Source organism: Phyllostomus hastatus, unplaced genomic scaffold (genome assembly GCF_019186645.2).
Source record: "Phyllostomus hastatus isolate PE091 unplaced genomic scaffold, TTU_PhHast_1.1 phas_contig_58, whole genome shotgun sequence".
Taxonomy (NCBI): domain Eukaryota; kingdom Metazoa; phylum Chordata; class Mammalia; order Chiroptera; family Phyllostomidae; genus Phyllostomus; species Phyllostomus hastatus.
Window position 1 is genome coordinate 21,261,646 of NW_025333916.1, and position 16,368 is coordinate 21,278,013.

The 16,368-nt window shown below is 34.9% G+C and overlaps 1 protein-coding gene across 3 annotated transcripts in view; it reads left to right on the forward strand.

Annotated features, from left to right (window-relative positions):
- Positions 1–16,368, forward strand: part of FAM169A (family with sequence similarity 169 member A) — a 57,899-nt gene that overhangs the window by 14,718 nt on the left and 26,813 nt on the right. For all 3 annotated transcript variants that reach the window (XM_045848209.1, XM_045848210.1, XM_045848208.1), the window contains 4 exons: positions 5,368–5,502; positions 6,564–6,663; positions 6,973–7,058; positions 9,100–9,271. In XM_045848209.1, the coding sequence (XP_045704165.1) occupies positions 5,371–5,502; positions 6,564–6,663; positions 6,973–7,058; positions 9,100–9,271 (490 nt within the window). In that variant the 5' untranslated portion in view covers positions 5,368–5,370. The remainder of the gene's footprint in view (positions 1–5,367; positions 5,503–6,563; positions 6,664–6,972; positions 7,059–9,099; positions 9,272–16,368) is intronic.

Sequence of the window (16,368 nt, forward strand, 5' to 3'; positions counted from 1 at the left end):
TCCCCTTCTATCCTCCCTCCACCCTGCCCCCCCAACCCTCCAGCATCCACCTGCCTTAGTTCATGTCCATGGGTTGTACGTATAAGTTCTTTGAGTCCTCTGTTTCCCATACCGTTTTTTCTCTCTCCCTGTCTACCTTATGTTTACTAACCATGCTTCTTCCCTGTACCTTTTCCCTCCTATTCCTCCCTTCTCCCTCCCCACTGAAATTCCTCCGTGTGATGTCCATTTCTCTGATTCTGTTCCTGTTCTGGTTGTTCACTTAGTTTTTGTTTTCATTGTTTTTCTTTTCTTTTAGGTTTATTTGCTGATAGTTGTGAGTTTGTTGTCCTTTTGCTGTTCATATTTTTTATCTTTTTTTTCTTAGATAAATCCCTTTAACGTTTCATATAATAAGGGCTTGGTGATGATGAACTCCTTTAACTTGACCTTACCTGGGAAGCGCTTTATCTGCCCTTCCATTCTAAATGAAAGCTTTGCTGGATAGAGCAATCTTGGATATAGGTCCTTGCTTTTCATAACTTCAAATACTTCTTTCTAGCCCCTTCTTGCCTGCGAGGTTTCTTTTGCGAAATCAGCTGATAGTCTAATGGCAACTCCTTCGTAGGTAACTGTCTCCTTTGTCCTTGCTTCTTTCAGGATTCTCTCTTTATATTTAATCTTGGGTAACTTAATGATGATGTGTCTTGGTGTGTTCCTCTTTGGGTGCAACTTCTTTGGGACTCTCTGGACTTCTTGGACTTCGTGGAAGCCTGTTTCCGTTGCCAGATTGGGGAAGTTTTCCTTCAATATTTGTTCAAATAAGTTTTTGATTTTTTTAGTCTTCCTCTTCTCCTTCTGGCACCCCTATAATTCGGATATTGGAACATTTCAAGTTGTCCCAGAGGTTCCTAAGTCTCTCTTCATTTTTTTTGATTGTTGTTTCTTCCTTGTCTTCTGGATGGATGTTTGTTTCTTTCTTTTGTTCCAAATCATTGCTTTGAGTCCTGGTTTCCTTCCTGTCACTGTTGGTTCCCTGAATATTTTGCTTTATTTCACTTAGGGTATCTTTCATTTGTTTTTTCATTTTCGACCCAGCTCAGTCAAATCTGTGAGCATTTTGATTGCCAGGGCTTTAAATTCTCCATCAGATAGGACGACGGTCTCCTTCACACTTAGCTGTCTCTTTCTGAGGCTTTACTCTAATCTTTCATTTGGGCCATATTTCTTTGTCTTGGCACAGCTGATAGGTTGTAAGGGGGCGGGCCCTTAGGCGTTCACCCAGGCAGGGACCCTCTTTGCTGTGGAGGGGCCAGAGAGGGAACAGTGCTGCCCACTTACTCACGCACTTTTCAATGGACTCTAGTGTGAGACTGGGAGCTTCTTGTATCTCTGCAACAGCTGTAGCCCACAGTGAGCTCTGAGTCCTCGTAAGTCAGCCCCTCCCCAGCAGCCTATGGAGCTTGGCAGCCAGCCCCGCCCCACCCCCAAGGTCTGCCCTATTGCATGTTTTTTCCCAGTCGGCCCACGTGTTCCGCTGCCTTACTGGTCTGGTTGTTTTGGTTGATTTTTTCTTTAATTCCTTTCTTGTCAGAGTTCCATGCAGTTTGATTTTCTGGTGCTTTTCATTGTTTATTGATTTCAGATTGGTTGTTACCTTCCTTTTGGTTGTGTGAGGAAGCGAATGGTTTCTACCTAGGCCTCCATCTTGGCTGGAACTCTATAAACATCAAATTTTAAAGTCCTTAGGACCAAGGTTTCAGATTATGGTACAAAATAAATTTCTCATCATCATATCTTCAAAATTCAAAAAAATACATTTAACTATATATAAATGTTATACATAGGGTCCTGCAGAAGTAACTCCTTGAGTGTGGTTGGTAGGGTAATATGGGTGTAATAATTTATAGTTTTAATTTGAACATTTCACCTAAAATGTCATATGGTGTGCTTGAGTGTGATATTGTTGTGTTACGGAATTACATGCTTATGGTTTTATAATAAAAGATTTTGTAATAAAAAGGGGGAATTATTTGTGCTGGACCCTGTATGTCTGTCCTGTGTTTTATGCGTCGATCTCATATTTCCATTAGATTTTCAGTTTTTGCCTGCTAATACGTTTGTTGTGATAAGATAGATTTGGGGTGATAAAATTCTTCTCTGAAGAGTTACTTCAGAAAAAAGTCATTTTTATTTTCTCAGTTTTTTTTCTGCCTTTTCCCTTTATAATTTTTTTAAAATAAAAATTGAAGAGGTAATTGACAAGTACAGCAGTTGGGCTCTGCAGTTTTTATTTTGGGTAAATATGAATAGGGAATTTTTACAAGATAATCTATACTAGCTTTATTTATATCTTTAAGAACTAGTAGCTCAGATTTTTATAAAGACCATATCTTTATTTTTTACATATTCTTAAATGTTTTTTATTGATGATTTTTTTTTAGAGAGGAGAGTGGGGAACAAGGTAGGGAGAGAGAGAAAGAAAAACACTGATGTGAGAAACATCAGTTAGTTGCCTCCCCTATGCACCCTGACCGGAGATCCAGCCCACAACCTAGGCATGTGCCCTCACCAGGAATCAAACCCGCAGCCTTTTGGTGTACTGGAGGAGGCTCCAAGCAACTGAGCCACTGGGCCAGGGTGATCATATGTTTATTTTTTTATTTAACCTTTTATCATGGAAATTTTCAAGACTACACAAATCAGAATCCTCTCAGTAATTCATCTGGTTGCTGTGTCTCTTAAGTGTCTTTTTTTTTTTTTTTTATTCTTTGTCACCTAAGAATACTTGAGCAGTGCCTAGTGAGAGCTCATGGGAAGTCACCAGAACCAGAATGCTTTCCAAAGCATGGCCCCTCCCTTGGGCCCCTCTCTCAGGGTGAACCCATTATAGGGCACCCTGCCCTTATCGCCAGCGCTCCTGCTGGCTTCTCTGGGATCAGCTGCCCTACCGTGGTGATTGCTTCACAGCACCCATCTCTGCCACCTCGGATTTGGGGATCTGAACAACTATTGTCTTTTCAGTGGCTTTTTGCGGTGGGGAAGCACATGTCCTTTATCTTTCAGAGCTGAAGAATTCAGTCTTTCATTTAACTAGGAAAGATTTTGTTCAGACTCTGAGTAGACAATTGATGAAAAGCAGCCATCCATTTTTTTTTCTTTTTCCTGGGTTATTTCAGACCTTATCCACATCAAGGATTTTCTAAGAACAACTCAAAGTTAGGGCCCTGCTGCTTAGAGCAAGGAGGCCTACAATTCTGAGAGAGACTCACCTAAGTTCACCCAGTGTATAGTGGGAACTGGTGGGGCACAATGGGCCCTTGCTTGTACCTAGCATCAGTTTCAAGTCTGCTGGGTTGCCCTGGGTGGGCTTTTTCAGAATTCTGCCACACCACACAAAGTAAATTTCAATGTAAGAAACATCCACACTTGTGGAGAATTTTTGTAAGAGTTTATTTGAGCACTGAGGATAGTGGTGGGGAGCAGGATCTCAAATGCTCCAAGTGTCTTTTAATTGACACTAGTTTCCACTCTTTTCTTTAAACTTCATGCTATATATTTATTGAAGAAACTGAGTTATTTTAAATTGGACATGCTCGTCTAATGGCCTGCCTAGATTTGGGTGTGATTTTCTTGATGGATCACATCAAGATGCATATGTCTGTTTCACTTACTTTTAGATAGGTAGGTTAGTGTGGGTGCACAGACCTAACACAAATTAGTATATAGACATATTCATCAAAATACTCAAGTAGGAATGCTTGTAACAGCAAAAATGCCCATTAGCTAGCAGAATGGCTAAATTTTATCTGAATGTGATGGAATGATACCACAGCAATGAAAAGAAACAAATTAACTGACAAATGCAACAGTACTTACGTTTCTCACAGAAATAATGTTGCGTGAAAAGAGCTGACACAATATATACTGTTTGATATCAGACACAAGAAGTTCAAAAGTGAGCAATACTAATGTCTCATTTAAACATTGTAATACAGACAATGAAACAATACTACTTATTAAAAAGTTCTTTATCCCCTATATGAGATAGCTCCTTAGTCATATACTCAGTTTCCATAGGCATTAGGATATATTTCTAGATCTTGTTCCATTGGTCTGTCCATTCATGTACCTGTATCACATTGTTTTAATTATAGAAGCTGAGTAAACACATTTTAATGTCTGACAGGGCTTGTACCTTTTACCAGTCATTGCCTTGTTTTTTTCAGGATTTTCCTAGCTTTTCTTGCTTATTTATTCTTTCAAGTTAATTTTATAATCAACTTTTCTTTCTTCAGGAAAAAATAAAACCCTAAAGGTATTTCCATTAGGAGTGCATTAAAGTAGTAGATTATTTTAGGGAGTGCTGCCACCTTTAGATGTTGAATTTTCCTTTCCAAGAACATGGTTTGTCTTTCCTGTTCACTTTGCTTCTTTCAGGAATGTCGTATTCTTTATATAGGATTGGTATTGTTTATTGTTGTTAAATTTAAGCCCATTTTTTATTTTTGCTGTTGTAAATGGGATCTTTTCTATTTTTACTTCATTTTTTCCATGTATGATTTCTCTTTACTGGTTATTATTGTGTATAGGGAGGCTTGATTCCTGTGTGTAACTACATCCTACTGTTTTACTACATTTTCTTATTTGGAATAGTTTTTCCATTGATTTTTTGGGGTTTTTCAATTAAATATATTATTTGCAAATTGATCTAGAGATAGTTCATATGCCCGTACCCAATTGTTATGCCTCTAGTCTAATTGCATTGGCAATTACCTGTATAATGTTATTCAGTAGTGGAGTAATTTTTCTTGACTTTAGTGGGAAAGTGTTTAGCCTTTTCCCATATGGGGGATGCCTTTTTTTTTTAAACAGCTGTATGTATGAGAGAGATAATTTATATACTGTAACATTTACGCATTGCAACTGTTCAATTTAATGATTTTTTGTTCTAGTAAATTTATAGGGTGGAGCAACTATCCCCATGATGCAATTATAGAACATTTCTGTCATTCCAAAAAGTTCCCTTCTGTCCTTGTATAGTGACTTGTAATGTTGACAGGTGTACGAAGGTATATTTATGTGTATGTGTTTATATGCAAATACATATATAGTATACCTGTATAGATGTATTTATATTATTTAAAGAATCACCATTCATTCCTATCCTATTTTATTTTTAATTTTTAATTCAAATAAATGTTTAAAAATTTTCTTTTTAACATACATTGTTAAATCAGCAGACCAAGTTGTAGTCTGACTTGTCATAGTGGAAGATCTTTCCTTAGAATAAAATGTTGGGATATTACAATAGAAAATTTTTCCTATGAGAAAAGGAAGATAGCATTATGTATTCTGAAACATTTTGTCCCATGTTGTTTGTTAAAGAGGATGGCATTCCCTGTGGATATGCTGGATAATTGCACTCACGAGGAATTGGAAAATTCTGCTGAAGATTATATGTCAGATCTAAGGTGTGGGGACCCTGAGAATCCTGAGTGTTTTTCTCTTCTCAGTATTACGGTAAGGTGTTGTGCAGTGATTTTTATCAATCTTTTCAGTTGAATTTATACATGAAAACAATACCCTTTTATTTTATCACTTTAAAGTGTTAACTATTCATTTTTGAAATGTGTATTAGCAGACATCAGTCAAATGGATAAATATTGATTGGTTAGTACAGTAGTGTGTTCAAGTTTTAAAAAGATACTCTATAGGTTATTGCTTAATATTTGTGTTGTGCCTTTAAGATTGAGTAGTTAACCAATTTTGCTAGGACTGGTTATCATTTGAGCTAACTCAAATTTTCTTTAGATTTGCAATTTGTGATATTAATATATTTTTAAATAAAAACACTAAATCATACATTTTTTGTGTCAGAAATCTTTCCTTTTCTAAAATATTAAAATAAAAAAGTTCAAATTAGTAAGCTGTGATATATTGCGATGGATTATTAGACTTGGAATCATGAGAATTCCACTGTGAACTTGATGGTAGTTAAATACTCTAACCTTTCTAGCCCTGAGATTTTTCTTCTGGAAAATTATGTTCATTTAAGGGATTCTTTAAAAAAGTCTCTTTGAGTGCCAATATTTTTTTATTCTCTAAATAGAAATATTGTCTGTAAATGGGGGATTGGTGTTGGATTAATGAAGGCAGAAAAATTTTAAAGTATTGATTTGTGTCTCAAAAATTAGGGAAAAATTTACCTATCTAGTGTCTTTTTCTACAAAATAGAATCCCCCCACCAATAGTCTAAATAACAGATGATAAATTGTAGTTGTTTTTTTAATGGCTTTGTAGACCATACCATTCTTTTGTTTTTACTTAGACTTAAGGCTAGAGCACAGTAATATTTAAAGTAAATATTTGAAGCAAACATTGCTTTTTCTCCAAGAGAATAAAATTCCACAAAAGGAAATTCTGATTTACTTTTTTTTTGAGACTAGAAATACGTTTTATGAAATAAAGTTATATAATTAGCATTAATGTAGGCTAAGTTAATATTTTGGTAGAATTATGGTGTTTTTGTCCCATATTTTCTAACAGGCTCTTCACTAATCTTTAATCAATTGTCATTTCAGATTCCTATTAGCCTGTCAAATGTAGGCTTTGTACCTCTTTATGGTGGAGATCAGACGCAGAAAATTCTTGCTCTTTTTTCACCGGAGGACTCACTCACAGGTCTCTTTTTTACTTAATCTTTAAAATTAAGGAGTTTTTCTCCAAACAATTAGAAATTTATTAAAAGGTAGCTACATGAAGGAATTTTTAAAAAGAAAATTTGTTTCAAACTGTAAATGTAGGAAAATACAATTCTTAATTGCTTATAATTAAAGGTTTAATGAGTAAAATAAAATGCTGTAAATGGTGCTACATTGTATATTTTAAAGCATGGGTGTACTTAAAAGTATTTATATAAACCTTAACAAATAGTAATATATCCTTTAAGACTTAAGACTTAAATGTTAATAATCATTTATTCTATTTTAGCTGTTGCATTTTACCTTGCTGATCAGTGGTGGGCTATTGATGATATTGTGAAAACATCTGTCCCTTCTAGAGAGGGACTTAAGCAGGTAATAAGATCCTGTAATTTTAAAAGTCTTTCTTAGGCCATTTCATAAGTTTGTTTCCCATAAACAGTGGTAGCTATTGAAGTTATTGGGTTCTTTTTTCCATTTTACTATGACAAGTTTATATTAAACCCTCAGAGTTTCATTTTTCTAAATGTACATGAGAATTGTGTGAGGAAGAATGAATACCTACGTGTTAGTTGAAATGTAGTTACCCATACCAACTTCAGCTTCTGGTTTTCTTATTGGGTAGTGAAAAAGCTAGTTTTCTTTGTGGTTGCTTAAGTTCTCTGTCTCTAGGAGACACTGACCAGGAAACTTACTTATCGGTGGGGCCATTCTGGGAGGTTCTCAGCAGCCTACTGCAAAACTTGGTCTTTTTTTTTCTGTCTTGGTCACTGTTCTATCAGATATGTAGAGGAAGACATAGATGGCATGAATGTAAATTCTACATGCCATACTGCTAAATGGGAGACCCAATCTGTGAAAGGAAGAATTAAGAAACAAAAAAGGAAGGATCTAACATAATGAAAATAAATGAGGATAAATGTAAGGTAGTATCTGTAGGTTCAAAAAATTAATTATACCATGTAAACCATAAAGACCCCACTGAAACAGCAATACACATAAGAAAGAGTGGGCATTAGTTAATTAGAAGTAAATGAATATGTGAAAAAGCTACTTTACAAGCCTTAAGTTTATGCAAAAAGCCTTGTTGTCTTAGCAATATCTTCATTGTTTATATCTGTAATATCTGTATACCCATCATGAATACAGATATTAGGGATCTGGAGCAATTTTCAAGGAAGAGGACTGGAATGGCAGAAGTACCCTAGATTGCATTAGATTAGTCTTTCCTTCAGTTGTTTAGCATTGGTATGAAATTTAGGGCACTATTATGGCAGTCTTCAGATATTTGTAGGCTCTGTAGCTCCAGAGTATCAAAGCATATCTTTGGAAATAGATTTTAGCTCAGTATGAGGAAGAATTTTATGCTGATCAAAGCTGTTCAAGGTAGGAGTGGGTTGCCTTATAAGCTAAAAAGCTTTGTCATTTCATGTGTTGTTTGGTACTGGAGATTTCCTACTAGGGATGATTTTGAGAGTAGTATGTATATAGTTAGTGTTTATTCTTTCCACATACCTTCCACATACCTTACTAGAGGTATGTGGAAAAAAACTCTTTTTTTTTTTTAAGGAAACTTTGGAGAAGAGTCTTTATGGATAGAACTCTTGTTTTTAGCAGTAAAAGACCTGTTGGGGAAACCCCATCATTTGATGTCAGAGCAGAAAGTTGGTAAGGGAGGGGCACCCCTGTGACCAGGTAGCCCTGCATGTAAGAAGTGAGGCTCAATTTCCATTTTGGAACTGCCTCAGGTATGTTTTCACTAGACTTCCCCAGTGCCACCATCATCACTCATCTGGTCCGGCAGAGGGTGTGTGTGTGCGGGTAGGAATGTATTCCTTGTAGTTAGACAACAAAAACACAACTGTTGAGAGAACACTTTACCTAGAAAAGATGGGGTAGATTCCTTCCCCAGGAGCATTATGGCTTTGCTCGTCAAATGAGGTAATTGTTCGTAAAGTCTTTAGGGGACAGGTAGCATGAAGCCTTTTCTCTCTCTTTTTTTCCAAATGTGAAGGCTGAAATAGAATGAAAAGGGGTTGAAGCAGAAGGGGTGATGAAGGCAGCATTCAGGGTGGTTAAGACCCCTCATCTGGGCAGCTGGAAGCAGAAAGAAAACACTGAGTGCTAAAGAGGAGATGCTGGGGATTGGTGCACTGCAAACTCGTTTTGCCTGTTTGAGAATTTTGCTGAGAGGTAGTGTCCATGCATAACATGGCTGTATAGAAATGGATCGTCAGTAGCATGAATGATTAGCCTTATCTCTGTCATAATAAAATGTTTACGAAATAGTTTGTTTGAACGTATTCAAAGTTCTTTGAATGCCAGCATGAGGTATGAAGCAGGGAGCAAGGTAAATAGCATCTCTGAATTGATGCATATTATAACCGTTGTGCTTGGTGTTTGACTCTCTTTGTAGGTGAGAACTCTTGGGGAGAGAGTGGTTCTGTATGTTCTGAATCGAATTATTTATAGAAAACAGGAAATGGAGAGAAATGAGATCCCATTCCTGTGTCATAGCAGTACTGATTATGCTAAGATTCTGTGGAAGAAAGGAGAGGCCATTGGGTTTTATTCAGTTAAGCCTACAGGTGAGTCTTTAAAAGTTATTTAAACTGTGTATAATGGAAACCTTTTCAGACCCCAACTGTATCAATATCGCTTTTAAGTGAATCTTGAGTCAAATTGAGGTGATTTTAATTAGTAATTTGGGGAATATTTTCATTCATTGAATAAGAGTGAGGATTATTAGTAAGGCCTTTTGGGAAAACAAAAATAAATATTTGTCAGAAAGGAAAATGTCTCCATATGTGTGGAGAGAGAGAGCCTCAAATTTATTCATTTTCTCCTGTTGTCCTTCCTTTTATTTAAACCCAGCAGGGATGTCCAACCTGTGGCCTGTGGGCCATATGCAGCCCAGGATGGCTGTGAATCCAGCCCAACACAAAATTGTAAATTTACTTAAAACATTATGAGATTTTTTGGTGATTACATACTACAATGTATTTAATGTGTGGCCCATGACAACTCCTCTTTTTCCAGTGTGGCCCAGAGATGCCAAAAGGTTGGACACCCCTGAAAAGTTGTTTACTGTGATTCTTCAGTCAGTATTACTGGTTCCCTTTAAACTCTTGTTTACCTGTGGACCAACCCTTTCCTGTTTAGTGCTGCTGATTTAGCTTGACATTAAAGGCAGCTTTGCTAATTACTGTGAAAAACAAAGTATTTTAATATATACTTAGAGAACTCAAACAACTTTGAAATTGTAACTCTTCTGAAGTTTGGATTTCCTATCCTAAGACTGGACTACTAAGAAACTGGTGCAGCTTCATCTTGTTTTCTGTTTTCCTGTTCATTTGATCTCTAGATATCCTGTATGTCTCTAGATATACTAGAGCTGCAAAGATCTAACATGCTTATTCCATGTGTATAAAAAACCAAGCAACAAAGTTTGTCCTGTTCTGTACCTTGACCAAAAGACCTTTGACATCAAATGCTCACATTATTTTTCTGTCTTTTTTGCATTTCAAACTTTCCCAACTTAGCTCTTCTGGTCAGATCCATTGTAAAGATCACATCAAATTCACTGCTTGTTTGAAGAACAGTTGTGACCAGTATCTTCATCACATAATTAGTACACATTTATGATGAGATTATATATATAGTTAGTAAAAGGAAGGCCACTTTCTCAAGGAAAAAATTGTAATCTAGAGTATAAAATGATTTTGGTGTTTAGTAAATGCTCTGGTTCTCCTTTAATAGTTTATTTTATTGTATAAATTTGAGATAGAATCAATAATTTGTGTACCTACAGAAAGATATTATTATTACAGGGGCAGAATAATACTGTTTGTTAAATGGAAGCTCACTGCTGCATTGCATAAAAAGCATCACTTTGTTGTTTTTAGAATGTTTTAGTAAGTTTAGGGCTGGGGTGTTGTTCAATTACTTTATGCTTTATTTTATACAAGATAATTCCTATGGGAATTGGAGGCTTTTCACTTTTCATACTGGTTTCAGGGGAGTTTCCTATCTGAAACTAGCATAGATATTTTGAGAACATATTAGTTTATACTTTTTTTTGTTTAAATCTTGCTTCAGCTGAAAAACATACAGTTAAAGGGCATAGCATTCCTCTTTTAGTATTTCTGATCAGTATTTGATTCCAGGAGTGTGTTCCTCTTTGTTTTATGTGTGTTTGGAACTCTTCCTCTCTTCTTTGAGACCTGGCCTTTTTGCTTGTTCTGGTAGTTAACTCAATTTTATATCCTGGAGCTTCCAGGTGCTTCCAAGTGCTACTTTTCTACCACTTTTAGCACCTTAACTTTGCTAATTTAGTCTTACATCCTTGCTATATTAATTTTTGTTCTCTCCTGCTCTACGCTCTGGCTCTCATCAACCAGATAACAATGGAATTAGGTGTGCTTACACTAGCCTTTGAATCAGTAACCATTAAATTTAGTCTGGAAGTTTGGGTTTTTTTTTAAACAAAGGAAATGCAGACATAAAATATTTTGGAAAAATTATCCAAAACAGGACTAAAACACTTTGTGATAGAAGTATTCCTTACGTATTCAGGAAAAAAAAAACTGTACCAGCAAAGAGATAAAATCTTTATAAAATAAAGTTCTAGTTCAGTGAAAGCCTTATGCAATCAGTTATTTATGATTTTTTAATTAAATGACAAATCAGTATATAGGGATAATAGTTGGGTTATAAAAATAGCCTTGATGTATAAAAGGAGGCTTTGTTTATGAGGTTAAATCCTATTACAGTACAGTGAAAGTCAAGAAACTGTATAAATTCTCCTTTGCTTGAAGAAAGAGATTATGGTGAAGGACTTACTGTTTGTTTGTTTTTTGGGTTAGGTAAATGTCAGGTTATTAAAAATGTTTTTTTATGCTAGGTTATTGTATGATGTGTGGTATAAGGGAGCTCATAGATCAAGTAACATCACTATATCAAAAGATTTTCTGATCTTGTGTACAGTTACTAAGCAAATTTATCTATAAAAATAAAAAAACAGGAATACAATTAATGCTGAACCTTGTCTCATTCTGGTAGTAAGTAATGTTCATTTGTGGACACACAAGTAAAAAAAGTAAGCCCCCTATTTCATTAAGATACGTATTTTCAGTATAATTTTATTTTTTGCTTAATTAGTTTTTCAAATGTGCAATATACATGTGTTTTTATCCATCATGTACTATAGTTAATTATGATAATAATTCAAGATTTCTTTTGGGTCCTACATTGATACGTAGGACCTTACATCCACACGAAATTAAAAAATTTTATTACAGAGAATGTTATTACAGAGAATAATGATTGGATGGATCATCAATAAACTTTCAGGTATAGAGATATATTACATAGGATAACATTCTGTAGAATAAATATAATGGAAATAGAAGTTCAAGGAGAAGACAGAACAATGAAAAATTTTTAAGTGTTAAAGAATAATTAGTTCAATAGTAAAGAAATAGTTTGTTTAATGGATGACAACAGTTATAAAATTGATAATAGTTTTTAGGATCCTTTGATACATTTAAGAGATTTATTTATTGGTTTTTGTTTTTCTTTAAGTCAATTGCAAAGGGAAAAATAGTAAATTTACATAAAGAATCCTCACAGAAATCATGTTAACTAATTGATTATAGTTAACATCACTAGGAATAAGACATTAATATCATGGACCCCAGATCTATGATGTCCTGAGAAGGGCATAACATGATATCTGTGGTATTTTTTGCCTAAAATGCATTACCTCAGTTTTATCATGAGAAAACACTAGACAAAGCCAAGTTGAAGGTTATTTTATAAAATAACTGATCAGTAATCCTGAAAAGAATCAGGCTCATGAAAGACAAGGAAAGATGGGGGAATTATAAAAGGTCAGATATTAGAGAGACATTAAAATAAATGCATTGTGGAGTCCTGGATCGGATCCTGGAACAGAAAATGGACATTAGTGGAAAAACTGATAAAACTGGTGTAAGGTCTGTAGTGTAGTTAATGATATTTTATCAGTATTGATTTCCTGATTTTGGTAACAGTACTTTGGCTATGTGAGATGTTAACATTAAGGAAATTGGGTGAAGGGTATATGGGAACTTTTTGTATATTTTTGCAATCTCCCTGTGAGTCCAAAATTATTATAAAAATAAAACTTTTTAAAAAGTTAATATGCTAGAGATTATAGCCTTTGTAATTATGGAAACTTAAAATGAAAATTTTAGATGTTACCATGTGAATACATACGTTTCAAAATTACTTAATAGCTACGTGAGCAAAATAATTTCCTTTAAGGTATTTAATTTGGCCAAGAAAAAAAACATCTAAAAATGCCAGTATAAGTGGCATCTCTGGGAAAGGTTTTAGCTACATCATCCCTCTGTGAATCTCATTGTTGGCAATTACCACCACGTACACAGAGCTAATTGGCTTTCTAATTTCATTCCTAACTATAAACATCTTAGGGAAAGCCACTGATATGGAAGTTGGATATCAAAACAAAAAAGCATAAAAACATTTTGGAAGAGACAGATAATGCAAACACAAAATAAAACAACTCAATTTTTGGAGGGTGAGAGTAGTTATTACATTTATAAAATGATGTATTAAAAGTTGAGGAAATTGATCAGAAAGGAGAACAACAACAACAACAATAAACCCATGCAAAATAAGAAAGAAAAGATAAAAATTAGGGGAATGGCCTGAATAACAGATATTTCAGAAGGAGAAAACAGAGAAACTGGAGGGGAAGAAATCACCAGTGAAATAATTTAAAGAGAATTTCTTGGAACTATAGAACAATGCATTTATTTCCATTTTAAAAGGGCCCATGATCATCCATCATGATGAGTTACAATAGACCCACACTGAGATAGATTATTACGAATTTTCAGATTATTATGAACTTTGTAAGCCTCAGTGAGTGAACAGTTTATACAAAGGATCAAGAATCAGAATGATATTTCTCAACAGTAACACTGAACATGATTTCCAGTGTAATAAGTCTGTGCTTAAATGATCAATGAAGTGTGAGAGTAAAAGAAGGAAATTTTTGGATGGTTAACTAAAAAAAATTTATCTCTCATGCATCATTTTTCAGGAAGGTAGTAAGTAGACTATATGCTCTCCTAAAATAAGGAAGTAAATGCAGAAAGGAAGATGACTGATCAGGGAACTATGGCAAATAGATCCCAAAATTGTAGTTCTGTAGTAGTTCCAGAGCTGTTCTGTTCAGATTGGTAGTCACTAGCTCTAATTGGCTATTTAAATGAAAATGAAAATTAAATAAAATTAAAAATTCAATTTCTCATACTAGCTACAATAGCCACTTACAATGTGGCTAGTGGCTCCCACATTGAACAGTCTATACACAGAACAATTTCATCATTAGAGAAAGTTCTAGACAACACTTTTTATAGAGGTTGACCTATCCAGATTGTAATGGGTCAGAAAGTTCTGGGATACTGATTTAAGGATATGGAATACCTGAAGTACTTGAACTTGTTAAGATTTACAGTTATGGGAGACTTTTGGGGATCAGAGGTAAATAATAAATAGCGACAAACAATTATTAAGGCAAATCAAAAAGTAATGCAGGAAAAGATAAGTGATCCAACTACATGGCTTAGTTGTAAAAAGTATGTAAATATATATACACTCATCATGTAAATACTGAAAATTGATCTAATCAAAACTATAAATTACTGTAACAGGGTAATGCTAAGGAGCATGTTTAGGAAATGCGTTTATGGTGGGGATGGGATTAGGGTGTGTGAATGTATGTAAGAGCTAAATTCTAATTTTCCATACCAGAAAGTTAGTTGATTATGCCTGAAGTGGAAAAATAAAAAATTAGTAAGTTATTAAGAGATATGAAAGTGAAAACCAAAAATATCAGTTAAATGATTTCAAAGTGGTAATTTCTGGGGAACAGAGAGTGTGTTTGTGTGTTTGGATCAGGGAGGCAGTCAAAGGACTGCTTTTTTCCTAACAGGTTGCATAGAACTGTTGTACTGTAAACAATGTACATGAAAAACTGATAAAAACACCCTGGCTGGTGTGGCTCAGTGGATTGAGTGCTGGCCTGTGAACCAGGGGGTCACTCACAGGTTTAGTTCCCAGTCAGGGCACATGCCTGAGTTTTGCAGGCCAGGTCTCCAGTAGGTGGCGCTTGGGAGGCAATAACACATTGATGTTTCTCTCCCAACTTTCTCCCTCTCTTCCCCTATCTCTAAAAATAAATAAATAAAATCTTTGAGGAAAAAAATAAAACTTTAATAAAAATGAGCACTGAACATTTTAAAATATGGAACTAATTCTAGAATCTTATTATTATTGTCTATCACAAAACTAACTGAACTTTATAAATTCTCATGGGAGCTATAGTGATCTGATCAACCTGTCAAAAGAGCTGTTCTACAAAACTGCTAATGGAAAAAAAGCTTATACATTATGAAAAACAAAATGAGAAACCCACTTAATTCAGTGGAAGTTTTGTAAATATTTGCCTTATGTCAATAAATGTAAAAATTTGTATAAAACAGGTATAACATTTTAATGTAGACAAACTGAGAGAAAAAGACAAAATTGAGGACCTGGCCAGTGTGACTCAGTTGGTTGGATGTCATGCAGCAAACTGAAAAGCTGCTGGTTCGATTTCTGGTCAGAACACTTGTCTGGGTTGCAGATTCAGTTCTGGTCGGGGTGTGTGCAGGAGGCAACCAATGTTTCTCTTCCACATTGGTGATTGTCTCCCTCCCTTCCCCTCTCTCTAGAATTGATAAAAGGAAAATAAAGACAAAATCAAGGATATTATTTTTAGTTGCTCTTTTGGAAATGTCCATTATTATTTGGCTTTAACTGAAACTACCTTGATCCAATTTGAGGACCCATATTTTGGGAAACCTCAATCAAAGAACATTATGGGGAAAGCACAATCTAATCAACACCTACTAAAAATCACTTTGTTTACTCATTACCAAAGGGATTTATGATCAATACTGGGAGACATTTTTATTGATATTTTTGTAATCTCCGTTTGAAATGATTTATAATGGGAGCATTTTTCCCTCTCTTCATTTGCTACTCAGCTTTTCTTATGACTTTCAGGCTATTGTACTGAGTGCTTATCTATGATTTACCCCCTTTTTTGGACAGATCACTCACTTTCTGTTCACTAAAAATCAGATTTCTGGCCCTAACATTATTTTAAGGAAAATGTAACTTACATAAAATGATAAGTATTGTTAGTATAGCTAAAAACACATACTTTCTAATTAAGTGTTCTGTTTATTGGGGTGGTAGGGCTGACTCCATACTCAGTGGAGACACAAAAATGCACATCGTTTCTTAAGGCCTCAAAGCACCAAAAATCTTGTGGGTGACAAAGAAAACTCGTCAGTCAACAACTAATCATAATTCAATTTGATAAGTACTGTATTTGAGGTTTCAATATAGAAGTCATTGAAGAATGGAACAGTTAATTTTGCCTTGTAGAAGATGTCATTGAGAAAGTGATATTTAAAAGTCCTGTTGAAGTATAAGTAGGATGTCAGGCAAAGAAGAAGGGAAGGGAAAGGAACATTCTTACTAATACATGAGTGAAATGTAAATATAGGAAAGAAATCACAGAGTCATGAAAGTATATTTGGAAGACCACCCAAAATGAGCTGGC